Genomic DNA, 14,737 nt, shown 5'->3' with positions numbered 1-14,737 from the left:
TTTTATCATTTGATAATAAGAAATGTTTCTTGAGCACCAAATATTGCAATTATTTCATATTAGACATGTTGAAAATTAAGCTTTGCGACCACAATAATAATAATAATAATAAATAATATATATACTGTATATCATATATATTCCATATAAACGCAGCCTTTGTGAGCAGAAGAGACTTCTTTATTAAAAAACATAAAAAAAAAAACATTAAAAAACCTTACTGACCCCAAGCTTTTGAATAGGTCATAAAAAAATGACTGTAAATCTTTCTGTTGAACTGCGTCAGCATATGGACTGTTATCGCCACCTCCCAGGGTGAAGGAACTGGACCCCATAATGTGGATTTAAAGACTTCCTCTGTGCTCTTTATACCTCCCCTTCTGTCACCCCTCACTTCCTTTTCTATGCTTCATTTGGTTTAATGGACTTCTCCAGAGGTCTGAAGATGTTCAGCCTGTCCACTCAGCTAATATCTCATTACATTTCCAAGAAAGCAAGGTCGTTATATGCATTCACACAGAGCGGCTGTCACGGGACTGTGAAGGTGTCCTATAGTGTGTTTATTGCAGGGAGAAATGAGGGAATGAAGGGTTTGTGGGCAGTGCACATTCTCACAAAACATGTAGAGCGTTTATGCTCACGTGGTGCAGGTTCAAATCCATTCTGTGTCATTTACAGATACCATTCCTCCTCCGCTTTCCTGTATTTTTTCTTGTACTATAGAAGGCAAATGTGATACCCCTGCTGATACCACTCATATGATAAACTGATGCTTCAATTTACAGCACTCAGATTAGAAAACTAGATTTATGATATAAAATAAAACTACTGGCGTATAGTCATTGTTTTTAAGTGTAAAAAAAAAAAAATACTACTGTTCCAAAACGTTCTTGAAAGTCTCATATGCTGACCAAGGTTGTATTTATTAAAATACATTAAAACTGGTTTCCATACTATGGAAGCCCATTTTCGCCACTGAATAAAAAATAAAACAAGGTAATTGCAACTTCTTATCAAAATGTCACAATTCTGACATTTTTTCTCGTAATTGAGTTTTTTTAAACAAGTCTCTTTTGTGAGATAAGTCTGACTTTGTTTGTCAGAATTGCAATTTGTTTTTCACAATTGACCCTTCGCGGAGAGTTTGATTGACAGTTGATCTGACCAATCATAATGCAGAATCTGCCATTTTTGTCCGACAAACAAACTAGACGGGAGATTAAATTAACGTCGGTGGATTTAAACTTGAAAAATGGTGTGTACTGGTGTCTTTCTGCGTTTGAAACAAGATACCTTCTGATGTTCCTTCATATTTATTTTGTGCTATAACTAGTAAAGAGGAAGAGATGAATGGTTGACATGTCACTTGACCTCTGTCACATTAAAGAGCCACAAAACTGCATTTATTTCAACACGGAAAGATGTCAATATACACCATTTTTCAAGTTCAAGTCCACCAAAGGTAATCTACTCTCCTGTCTGGTTTGTTTGTCAAACATAAATGGTGGATTCTGCGTAATGATTGGTCAGATTGCCTGTCAATCAAGCTCCCTGCAAAGGGTCAATTCTGATTTCTTTTCTCAGAATTGCAAGATATAAACTAGCAATTGTAGGAAAATAGTCTCTTTGATTCCTCAGAATCACCTTTATAACTTGCAATTGCGAGTTCTCATAATTCAAGAAAAAAAATCAGAACTGCAGGTTTATACCTCTTTATTTCTTTTTACCTTTTATTTCTTACCTTTACTTTATTCCTCAGAATTACGAGTTTAAATTTTGCAATTCTGACTTTTTTCTCAAAATCGCGTGATGTAAACTCACATTTTTTTAAAGTCTGAATTGTGAGATAAAAAGTCACAGTTATTATTACTATTATTATTTTTTTTTAATTCAGTGGTGGAAACAGCTTCCATAGTTTTCTAATTTAATATTTTTTAAAATGTAATTTATTTTTGTGATGCAGAGTTGAATTTTCAGCAGCCATTACTCCAGTCTTCAGTCTTTATTTTATTTTTGTAACAGTGTGAGCTTTTGTGTAGCCTTTTAATCAATTTAATCCATCCTTGCAGATTTTTATTTTTTTTCAAAAGTTCTTTCACTTTTGAATGGTATTTTAAATTTATTGTAAAATATTCAGAAATATACATATATGTTGTTTGAAAGTATAAGAGAGTATAGAGTTTCATGGCATGTGTTCCCATCTCAAAGCTCATGTTAGGTCTCTATTGAATAATGAAAAAAAAAAAATGTTGTTTCTTCCGGAACATGATTGTCACACTACATTTCAGGTGTTAAACAAGTAAATAACAAGTGCTTTTCAAAGCAGATCTTTATTTTTGTCTTTTATTATAAAAAGAAAAGAAAGGCTTATTCATTAAAGCATAATATATTTCTTCTACATGTATTACACTACTACGTACAATGCAAATAATCCTCATATTTCATATACATATATATCCAATCTCTGAATGCATTCATGTGTACAGTGAGCCAAACTGGCCCTGACAGAGTCTATATTCACAGAATACATTCCATGGGAAGGGGCTAGCGGGGGGGTTCAGGGGTGCAGGGTTTGTCGTGCAGCGGGAGACGAAAGTCTGAAAGTCCATTTCTATGGAATGGATGTGTATCTTCCCATAGAGATTGCAGGGAAGAGAATGCTAGATCCCTTCTGTAAAATAAAAAAATACTGTCAGTAAATATCCCTGTTTTAATGGGACACTCTTCTCAGAACACTCAAGGCTCCGCTGTCAGCTCTATTAAAGAGCAGGACAGCGCGTTCTTTCTGTGTTCTGATTGGTTGATGTTGTGATTATTATTAAAGAAAAAAAACCATCCTTCCTCTTCACTTTGCTTATTCTCTTTTGTCTTCCTAAAATACAAATACAATCAAACTGCCACATACAAAGGCTGCCACAGGGAGGATCAGTGTTGATCGCTGGCTGTTCATTCACAGGTCAAAGGTCATGCCATGGGGATGGATACGGCTCCGTTGGCTCTACTCCGGCTGCGCGTGTGGACGCTGGATTCTGTGAGCTCCTCGCCGTGCTCCTCCGTCTTCTTGTCGGCCAGGGTGGTGAGGAAGCGCAGGGTGACCGTATCCCACTCCTCAGGGAGCAGCAGCAGCAGGAAGCCCAGGCAGATGATGCAGGTGGCAGCCAGACGCACCACGCTGAAGATGACCTCGTGCTTCAGCACATCGATAGCTGGAGAAAGAAACAGATCTTTTTCTAGTTTAAAACACACATGCAAAGTTCTTAACTGTACTACTTGTATTCGTGTCAGTTTCATATGGTTTTGAAAACTTTAATATCATTTTTCAGAAATATCAAGTAAAAAGTAGATTTTTTTTTAAACTTTGAAAACTTTTTAAAATTATTATTATTATTATTTTAAATGTATTACTTCAAAAAAAAAAAAAAAAAAAAAATACTAATAACATTATGCCAAACTATCAATAAGGTTTCCTGTCAAGAGTATTATAGTTAACTAAAACTAAAACCATTTAAAACAAAATGTTGCTTGAAATAAAATTAAATGTAAACTAAGTTATATACTATTTTATAAGCTAAACATTTCATATACATAAATGCATTATAATCTAATTACAAGTGCTTAATTTTTGGAATAAAATTACACATATAATCTGTTACAACCTAGCTCTGTGTATCTGTATCTGTATCTGTATCTGTATATTTATATATATATATATATATATATATATATATATAATGTATGTATGTATATTTAAGCTAGTTGATTTAGTTTAAAGTGATATACTAAAATAACTAAAACTATACCTGAAATAAAATCAACTAAAGTAATGAAAAAGGACAAAAACACAACAAAATTACTATAACTTTTTTTACAAAAAAAAAAAAAAAAATTAAAAGAATTCAAAATCTTAAGAAAATGTATAATGGTATCTCAATGATACTAAATACCATTTCAATAATTTAATACATTTAATTAGGCTTTGTTGTTGTTGTTATATCAGAATCTTTTTTGAAAAATCGAAATAATTTAAATTCAGAAATTAAAAAACATGGTCATCACTCATTGCATGAATGTATCATTGAATTAAATAACTAAGACAGGTGAGTTTCATGTCATTGACACTTATTTTCATTGTAGTCTGAAATATTAAGGTGTTCTGAGTGGTTTTTATGTGGTTTCTAGGGTGTTCTGGGTGGTTACTAGGGAATTGCAAGGTGGTGCTTGTTTGTTCATTCAAAAGTGCCCACAATATTCTGGTCCCTAGAGACAGTAAATCTCAGATTTTTATGCTCATTTTATCATCTTTCAGGCTGATTGCTCAAGTAACAGAAGTCAATGCAAACTATAAAATTAATTAGGCATAAATGAGAGATTAACCAGGCTTGAGTGAAAACCGTATTACTTATTTAATGTAATTAACAGTTGCAGGTTTTCCTCTTTTGACAGTACAGTGTTTTGTTAGAAACTCTTATAAAAAATTTTTTAACTATACACAAGAGTGAGTTTCTATCATTTAAATGCTACCTTGTGCCCAGACTGTCGAAATCTCTGTGGGAGAGAATTACTGACTCTGGCAAAGCAACCAATTAACTCCAGTCAAATAAATTTCATTAATAAGGAAATGTTCAGCATTAGTTACTGTTATTTAAGAGGGAAAACTCTTTAGATGAATAGTAATTGCAATCCTGTGGCTGTTTGTTGACTTCAAAATAAATATGAATTTTAAGTATTAACATTGGTGGTCATAAAGACAAAAATCGAATCAAGTTAACAGCCTTGGTTCCTCATTACTGGCTGTGGAAATGTAAAATGGTTTATAATAATAACAAAAATTACCTTTAAATTTACATTCACACTCCTTTAAAATGCAGTACACAGGCAAACATTAGGAATGTAGCATAAATCACAAATGAATCATACTGTTTGTTGCAAGCGAATCATAGGAGCTTCTCTGAAGAAAAGCCACATGTAATTTAACAAACTGACCTTGAAAGACTGGTTTTAAAGACAAGCACCCTCTTAAGGCATTTACTGTCACCTTGGCAACCTCACCACCCCTTTGTCATGGTGCGGCTGTTTGCTTTGAGTGAAGAAACTCACTTAGGTAGAGTTTTTATATTTTATTTATTTATTTATTTGAAGGCTGAGAGATCTGCTCTGTTGTACTTTTAGGATGATTCTTATCTATATCTATATCTACATCTACATCTACATCTACATCTACATCTACATCCATATCTATATCTACACACACACACACACACACACACATACTTATATATATATATATATATATATATATATATATATATGTGACCCTGGACCACAAAACCAGTCTTAAGTGTCAATTTTTCGAAATTGAGATTTATACATCATCTGAAAGCTGAATAAATAATCTTTTCATTGATGTATGGTTTGTTAGGATCGGACAATATTTGGCCGAGATACAACTATTTGAAAATCTGGAGTCTGAGGGTGCAAAAAAATCTAAATATTGAGAAAATCGTCTTTAAAATTGTCCAAATGAATTCTTAGCAATGCATATTACTAATCAAAAACGACATTTTGATATATTTACAGTAGTAAATTTACAAAATATCTTCATGGAATATGATCATTACTTAATATACTAATGATTTTTGGCATAAAAGAAAAATCTATAATTTGACCCATACAGTGTATTTTTTGCTATTGCTACAAATATACCCCAGCGACTTAAGACTGGTTTTGTGGTCCAGGGTCACATATATAATTTCAAATAGTAATAGTAATTTTCAAGTACTAATGGTGTACAGCATGGACCCACACACCTGCATTGCCTGGGACACTGAGTAACGTCCCAATGGATATGAGAATAGGATACGTGAGCACCACTCCTACATTGACCAGGATGTTAAATACTATGAGAGAGAGAGAGAGAGAGAGAGAGAGAGAAACAGGAAAAAACAGGAACTTTATGTTACGGTTTGGCCATATAGCATCTTTTGTCATTCAATCCTCTCTAAGTGGCCAAATACACAGAGAACTTCACATGATTTGGACGAGTGACAAAAGTTAATGGATATCATATTATCCTTAAAACACCCTAGAGATACAGAGCTCCACTTCAACTCAAATATACAGTAAATATAAGTGGATCTGTTACTATTATGCTCTACATAGACTGATGCAGCACATATTGGATATCTAAGAAATGCTACTTTGAGGTGTAAACTGATGATTCTAACCAGATTTCTCTCACTTACTAAGCACTTAAAGCACTCTTGGAAGTGTACTTAAGAGTTGTATTTGATCCACTACAACACTAACTCACATCTGAACCAGCAGTGATCAAGTGGCAAACCGTCAGCATGATTTAACGCCAGTGCTTGTGTACAAACTAAAGGTTATATGTATTTATTTTCCCAGTTGGTTAGCATTTGCCATTTAGTACTGTAGATGGCACAACATTACGGTGCCAAAAACATCTTTTTCTATTGTCTTTTAAACAAGTAACTGTAACACTTTAGGGTAACACTTTATTTTAGGGTCTCTTATCTAGTTGCTTATTCACATGCATATTACTAGAATATTAGCCATTTATTAGTACAAATTAAGCACATGTTAATGCCTCATTCTATATGACCTTATTCTACATCCCTACTCCTACCCAATACCTAAACTTAACAACTACCATACTAACAATAAGCAGCAAATTAGGAATTTAAGTGTTACCCACTTTAGTATAGGAACCAATTGTCACTCTTAGCTGCTTATTAGCATATTAACATATTGGCTGTTCATTATAAAGCACATATTCTGCATGACCATATTCTGCATCCCTAATCCCACCTAATATTTAAACTTAACAACTACCTTACTAACTATTAATAAGCAGCAAATTAAGAGTTTATTGAGGCAAAAGTCATAGTTAATGGTTTGTTAATAGCGAAATTGGACCTTAAAATAAAGTGTGACCCAAATAACATATAGACCATTGTTCAAAAATGATTTTTAAAATGTCTCTTGTGCTCAAAAAAGTTGCATTTACGTATTTGAGCAAATAAACAGTAGAATAGTAATATTGTGATGTATTCTTACAGTTTAAAATAACTATTGTATTTTTTATTTATTTATATATTTTAAAATGTAATCTATTCCTATGATGGCAACAATTATATAAAGCCATTATTCTAGTCCTCAGTGTCACACGATCCTTCGGAAATCATTCTTAAAAACAATTGTGCTGCTTAATAATTTTTCTGAAAACCGTGATTTTTCAGGATTCTTCGATGAATAGAAAGTTCAAAAGAACCAGATTTATTTTAAATTTAAAAAAACCTGAAACATTATAAATGTCTTGCATGCCACTTTTGACCAATTCAATGCATCCTTTCTGAATAATAGTATTAAACTCTGTTAAAAAATCTTACTGACCCCATTAACTTTTGAACAGTAGTGAACAGTATATCGCTAATATTTCATTAAGTTTCTGAAACATAAAAACAGATTACATATCATTTAAATTGGCTGAATATATTGGCTGAAGAGTCCGTTTCCATAATTTCACATTACCTAGCCAAAGGCCGGCCACCCCACAGAGGTAACCCCAGGGCAAAGAGGAGAGGGAACCCCAATGCTCCACTCTGGTGAAGTACAGGATGAGGGGAACGCAGGAGATGAAGATGAGATTGAAGAAGCCCATGGTGGAGAAGAAATGAGCAGCCTCGCCCAGATTAGCACTGCCAAGGAACATCTTAAACAGCACCTGAGTGGTTTTGCAGGAAAAGCATATCAATACTGAAGGAGTCTTAATGGTCATCAAGGATCTTCTGGGAATTGTTATTTTCAGCTGCACTCACCTTGTAGAGAGCAGAAGTGGAGGCGGAGCCAACTGCTAAAGCCACACCCATAAAGGAATCCCCATGAAAACCATCAGCATAAGCCATCATCACAATGCCTGTGATGGCCATAATGGCAGCCACAATCTAAGAGGAAATATATATATACCACAATAAATATCAGTGCGCATCATTTCATTTTTGAGGTGGATAGCTGAAAATAATAACACGTTTTCAAAGAGTAATAAGCAGATACTAAAAAAGTTATGCATCCAATGAAAGTCAAGAGTTCTGATGTAAGCATAATAACAGCTTCTGGCAAAGCAAAGCTTTTTTTACACTTGAACAAGAACAAATTCTCACTGACTCTCCAACTGTATCTGTTATGTGTTAAAATTGAGTGCCACATAACTTGTTCCTTCTCCATAACCATCAATCTGCTGTTTAAATCCAATTTCATGAATCATTTGATATATCAACAGGTAGAGCTTTTTCTGTAACTCATGTGAGCACATTCGCTGTAACTAGGTTCATTCATTTTAAGGCCTGTGAGTAAATGTAAAGGATGATATAATGTTAGCCAGTCACTGTCATAAAAAAACCCCTGCCAATTTGATCAGGATCCCAGAAAGGGTTTATTTTGTGATAAGGATTAGCTGAATATACATTATCCTGATCATTAAAAGCCTACTTACCAAATAAAGTACAACAGCAAGCAATTTTTATTGTCTAAGGACATGTAAATAACAATCAAACTTTTGGCAAAATTAGAAACTGTTTTAATGATTACAGCAACAAAGCTTTGAGAAGCTTCTTGTTGCCCCAAATGAATGAAGTTTGACATGTATACTTACATTTTTCTGTTGTACAATGTGTACAGAGTTAATGAATGTGCATACATAAAATACAAACTAATTATAACTTTTTGTTCTGAGTGTCTCCAGATACACAGCAAATTTAATGAAACAGTACAAATGATCTAAATGACAAGCTCAAAAAAGTAAGTTTAGGGACCCATTGCCACTATTAACTAATTGCTTATTATATTATGGTACTAACATTTTTTTTTAATACTTATAAAGCACATATTTATGTCTTATTCTGGGTGACCATATAAAAGATCCCTTAATCTGAACCCATACCTAAATTTAACAACTACATTACTAATTATTAATAAGCAGCAAATTAGAAGTTTAAGGCAAAAGTCATAGTTAATAGTGAGAATTGGTTCCCAAACTAAAGTGTGACAAAAAAGTTTTCAAAAAAGTATTTAACAGAAAAATGAAGAGAGAATGCAACACAAACTCGAGGATTATAATGCAATAATTTAGAGTTGATCCTATAAAGTCCCTGAGATATAAATATAAATGTAAACATTATAGTACCCGCTATGGTCAATTCTCATACATTTCGGTACAGAATTTCACTTAATTACAAAATTCCCAATTGAAAAAAAAAGGCTTTTTGATCAGCTGTTGGGACCCATTTGTGTTGATTCTTAAGAATTCTTTAAAAAGAATTTTAAAGCAAATATGTGACCCTGGACCACAAAACCGTAAGGGTAATTTATAATCTATAATAACATTTATTAAATATCTTGTATATCTTGTATATTTAGACAAGCACCTGCAATTCTGGCCAAATTGAAGATACGTAGTGTGTGAATTTGCACATATTACTTTGCATAAACGTTTGCAGTTAGTTTTTAATATTACATTCTTGAGGACTCTATGTTTACATTTCTTTTCAGGAGCACTAGTGCTCCTACTTAAAAAAATAAAAAATAGGAACAGACCTTCTGATCAATGACAGGAGGGTCATTCCTGGGATTTGGTAACATTTCAACTTTTTCAACTTTTAAATACCCCACATCATTAGGCACATATCAAGCCTCCAAAAAATATTCATCATATTTTAATATATCATATTCAAAATATCATATTTTCCCACCTTGGGCATTAAAGACCTTTTATCAATTTGAGTTTTTTTCCAGCTTTTTTTTTTCTCAGCCCTGTAATGGACAAAATGGGATTGGTTTAAAATGGATTTTACACAGAAATTGTTATAAAACAAACATCTACCTACTGCTCTTGTGTCCCTGATAACAATTTCATGATAACATTTATCATCATTATCACGTTTTTATAGGACTGAAGCCAAAAATACACAAATTGTGTGTCTACAGTCTCTTTATTTTTGTAAAAAATATTTTTAATTTAAAATTTTAACTAAAAACACAATTTTATTGTTTTAGCCCTTAACATGTCAGATGGTAATCAGCAAGAAATACATTTGTTCTTAATTGTCTTCCCTATATTTTTCTAAAAATATTAATGTGACAAGGTGTGATGGGGTTGAAGACTGTAACACATTTGAAGGGATACATTGCCTTAAATTAAATTGTTTCTGGGTCAACATATCTGCATGGGCAACATTGTCTTTCTGCTGCAAATGTGGGCACAATTTCTGATGTATGATGCTTGTCCACGTTTAAGTGGACATATTATGTCAAAAATTCTATTTAAAACAAAAATTGGAGATTTTGGAGTATATATATTTACTGAAACCATAACTATTTTATATTTTTTCATTAAAATTATTAATAAATGAAGCAAATAACTCAACCCTGTCACAAGTTTACAACCCCGTAATAATGAGAAATACATATATTTGTGAAGGGGTTGTGGTTTTTCACACAAAATGGCCACTGCTGCTCATGTAGCATAGGAGAGTAGACCATATATGGCAGCAATAAAATAAACACATTGTATATACTTATGAATGAAAATAAAATGTTGTAAAAGTAATAATTTTCCATCTTAATTTTATATGACGGTGTTGAGTTGTTAAGCTTGCCCTCCCTGACCATAATATGCCTCAAAAATATGAATAAAAAGTATGATACCACTAACCATTTTCTGCAGCACTATTAAAGAGACCTGGATGAAGTCACATATGAGTGGAGACTAAATTATTATGGGCAAAGAATGGTTAGTGTGACGGGGTTGAGTTCAGACTGAGAGACATAACTTTACAGTCTGTTTTTTTTTTATCAAATATTTTGCATTTTTTTAGAAAATATTTTTTACAAGAAAGGAACACAAGTAAATGCTTACATTGTTGCCAAAAATTACAGACACTATGGACATTTTGTTATTAATTTTCTGAGTACAAACTCAGGGACATTACAAAATGCTTGGTTCAAGATAGATATAAGACATTATTTAATGCTAAAAATATAAAATGTCCGTAAAGAACATGATCTTTACTTAATATCCTAATGATTTTTGGCATAAAAGAAAAATCAGTAATTTTGACCCATACAATGTATTTTTGGATATTGCTACAAATATACCTGTGCTACTTATGACTGTTTTTTTTTGGTCCAGGGTCAGATATTATCATTTGTACCAAAGAACCTGTTCAACTTCAAACATAATGAAATGGTTGCTGAGGTAAAATGATTTTGATACTTGAATCCCCAATAAATACTGCAACTAGTTGAGTAATAATTAGGGTTATATTCCACCTACCCGCACACCCATGAAGCGATCCTTGAGGACAATCCATGACAAAAGGAAGACAAAGGCCTTGTGGCAGCAGTAGAGCGCTGAGACGTCTGTAGCGGTTAGTTTTCTCAGTGCTAACAGGTACAGGTAGTTAGTAAGCGTCCACAAGATGGAGAAAGGTGCCGTTCTCTTCAGAAACACCTTCAGAGACATTCCGTCCTCCCCAAACAACCGACTACATTCCCTACACAGTGAAAGGAGAAAAAAAATAAAGGTTTCTGTTGTTTGCTTACTTTGATAATGCAGCACTGTAGCCTACCAGTGGCTTAACCTAGAAATTAAAGGTTTAGTTTGGTAAACAAAAGGATTGCAGATTTGAACTCTAAGGGGTTATCTGTGGGGTAGTTAAGATTAAAAGGTTATGGCATCTCATTCATATATTTTTATATGATTTGCATATGCCCCCCTGAAGGTTAGGTTTAGTGGTGGACCTTCAAGCTTAGGGTTTTTTTTCCCTAAAAATTGTATATTGTACATTTGAATCATGAAATTCATTCACAATCGCCAACTCGTAAAATGCCTTTTCATGAGATTGAGTTGGAACTGTTGGAACTCATACTGAATTGTCAAATGTCACTCTTTTACATATAGACTAAAATCTCCTTTAAAAAAGGATCCAAAAGACAAATTAATTATAAAAGTGGTCCTTATGGCTAGGTGCTTTTATATTGACACGCAATATATTTGTGTGTGGAATAAACAAAAAAAAACAAAAAAAAAACAAAGGTACCAGGATTACTGGTCCCACTTTATATTATTTAGCCTTGACTGCTATGTACTTATTTAAATGAATAATTTGATACAATGCACTTATTGTGTACATTCATGTTTTTACATTGTACTTAGGTATTGAAAAATACCTGCATGTAATTACATCTGTAATTAATTTCTGCAATTACATTTATAATTACGCTGTTGACCCAGTCCTTACACCTTAACCCACCCTTAAACCTACCCAGACCACCAAACCTGTCCCTAACCTTATCCGTATCCCACCTCATTAGCAGCAAAAGTGTTTTGCAATACAATATGAGCACAATAAGTACATTGTACTTAATTTTTGATGTAAGAACATAGTAGTTAAGGCCACCTAGTATAAAGTGGGACCGGATTACTTGATATATATATTTAGGGATAGAGCTCAACTCTGCATGACAGTGGCCCTCCAGGACTGGAGCTGCCCATTCCTGCTTTGGGGGAACTTTCTCTGTAATAAGCGTACAGTATGTTGCATTGGAAAAAAGTGTTAGCTAAAGACAAATTAGTAAATATGTAATTTTCACATGTTTCACATGCTGCTATTGTACTTGTAAAAGGTTCTGTTGTTCACATCACATCATAATCCACCAGATTCATTCATTCTGACTTCACCTGAATTTCTGAATGGGCGTCTGTTTTTCTCTGGTGGTGGCCACGTGCCCAGAATAGTAGAGGGGGAAGAAGAGAATGTTCCAGTTGGTGCTGAACCATGTGATGAAAAAGGGACAGGAAAAGGATTTGAACGTGAGCTGGACCACCTGTGTGGTGCCCACCCAGGACGAGGAGACACACAGCACCACCAGCAAACCCCCCAGCACCTTGAGCACTGTGTTGGCACAGGTCTGGTATGCAGTGCCATTTCCACTTGTTTCACTGACTGGAGTCTCTGCATGTGATTCTGAGCCCTCCTCTCCTGCAACACACAGATCAGTATTGCACCATTACAGCACATGTTATATTTCCTTGCCTCATTACATTCCAGGTAATAAAATTGGATTATGAAATCCCTCGTGTTTATTTTTATTCTTCTTCTGCACAATGTTCTGCAGCTCCAAATGTGTTTAGCATACATATTCTATTCATAGGATGATAAAACTTAGTCTAAAGACATGTTTGTATTCACATTTAAAATGTTGGCATGTTAGCTAAATACAGTGGGGCAAAAAAGTATTTAGTCAGCCACCAATTGTGCAAGTTCTCCCACTTAAAAAGATGAGAGAGGCCTGTAATTTTCATCATAGGTATACCTCAACTATGAGTCTGAATCTGCAATAGGTAAGCAGCTTGGTGTGAAGAAATCAACTGTGGGAGCAATTATTAGAAAATGGAAGACATATAAGACCACTGATAATCTCCCTCGATCTGGGGCTCCACGCAAGATCTCACCCCGTGGGGTCAAAATGATCACAAGAACTGTGAGCAAAAATCCCAGAATCACACGGGGGGACCTAGTGAATGACCTGCAGAGAGCTGGGACCAAGGTAACAAAGGCTACGGTCACACTTTATATTAGGTGGCCTTAACTACTATGTACTTAGATTAAAAAATAAGTACAATGTACTTATTGTGTTCATATTGTATTGCAAAACACTTTTGCTGCTATTGAGGTGGGATACGGGTAAGGTTAGGAACAGGTTTGGTGGTCTGGGTAGGTTTAAGGGTGGGTTAAGGTGTAAGGGATGGGTCAACAGTGTAATTATAAATGTAATTACATAAATTAATTACAGATGTAATTACATATAGGTATTTGTAAAAATATAAGTACAATGTAAAAACATGTATGTACTCAATAAGTGCATTGTACCAAATGATTAATTCAAATGCAAGTACATAGTATTTAAGGCCACCTAATATAAAGTGGGACCAAGTCTCAGGGACTCAAATCCTGCAGTGCCAGACGTGTCCCCCTGCTTAAGCCAGTACATGTCTGGGCCCGTCTGAAGTTTGCTAGAGAGCATTTGGATGATCCAGAAGAGGATTGGGAGAATGTCATATGGTCAGATGAAACCAAAATAGAACTTTTTGGTAAAAACTCAACTTGTCGTGTTTGGAGGAGAAAGAATGCTGAGTTGCATCCAAAGAACACCATACCTACTGTGAAGCATGGGGGTGGAAACATCATGCTTTGGGGCTGTTTTTCTGCAAAGGGACCAGGACGACTGATCCGTGTAAACGAAAGAATGAATGGAGCCATGTATCGTGAGATTTTGAGTGAAAACCTCCTTCCATCAGCAAGGGCATTGAAGATGAAACGTGGCTGGGTCTTTCAGCATGACAATGATCTCAAACACACCGCCCGGGCAACGAAGGAGTGGCTTCATAAGAAGCATTTCAAGGTCCTGGAGTGGCCTAGCCAGTCTCCAGATCTCAACCCCATCGAAAATCTTTGGAGGGAGTTGAAAGTCCGTGTTGCCCAGTGACAGCCCCAAAACATTACTGCTCTAGACAGGGGCGGACTTAGCGATTTGGGGGCCCTAAGCAAATTCCAGGTATGGGGCCCCCATACAATAACTATGTGTCCTTTTATGCTTAACCCCTATTTTGCTCGCTCTAGTTTTTAGTTTATTTATCCCTTCACAACCAGTAATTAGT

At 34.6% G+C, this 14,737-nt stretch overlaps 1 protein-coding gene across 2 annotated transcripts in view; it reads right to left on the bottom strand.

The window, feature by feature from the left end:
* Positions 1 to 2,245: 2,245 nt before the first annotated feature.
* Positions 2,246 to 14,737, bottom strand: part of slc35f4 (solute carrier family 35 member F4) — a 35,973-nt gene continuing 23,481 nt past the window's right edge. The window contains exons 2-8 of one of the 2 annotated variants that reach the window (XR_009266616.1): positions 12,758 to 13,058; positions 11,351 to 11,570; positions 7,839 to 7,964; positions 7,552 to 7,744; positions 5,808 to 5,897; positions 2,906 to 3,206; positions 2,246 to 2,671 (exon numbers count right to left, since the gene is read on the bottom strand). Coding sequence is in view for 1 of the 2 variants with exons in the window: in XM_058748341.1 (XP_058604324.1) it covers positions 2,965 to 3,206; positions 5,808 to 5,897; positions 7,552 to 7,744; positions 7,839 to 7,964; positions 11,351 to 11,570; positions 12,758 to 13,058 (1,172 nt within the window). In the remaining variant the exon portion in view is untranslated. Of the gene's footprint in view, positions 3,207 to 5,807; positions 5,898 to 7,551; positions 7,745 to 7,838; positions 7,965 to 11,350; positions 11,571 to 12,757; positions 13,059 to 14,737 lie in introns of both variants that reach the window. The other variant, XM_058748341.1, reaches the window with a different exon arrangement.

The sequence above is a fragment of the Onychostoma macrolepis genome, chromosome 17, assembly GCF_012432095.1.
Source record: "Onychostoma macrolepis isolate SWU-2019 chromosome 17, ASM1243209v1, whole genome shotgun sequence".
Taxonomy (NCBI): Eukaryota; Metazoa; Chordata; class Actinopteri; order Cypriniformes; family Cyprinidae; genus Onychostoma; species Onychostoma macrolepis.
This window is presented reverse-complemented; position numbering and strand designations above follow the sequence as displayed.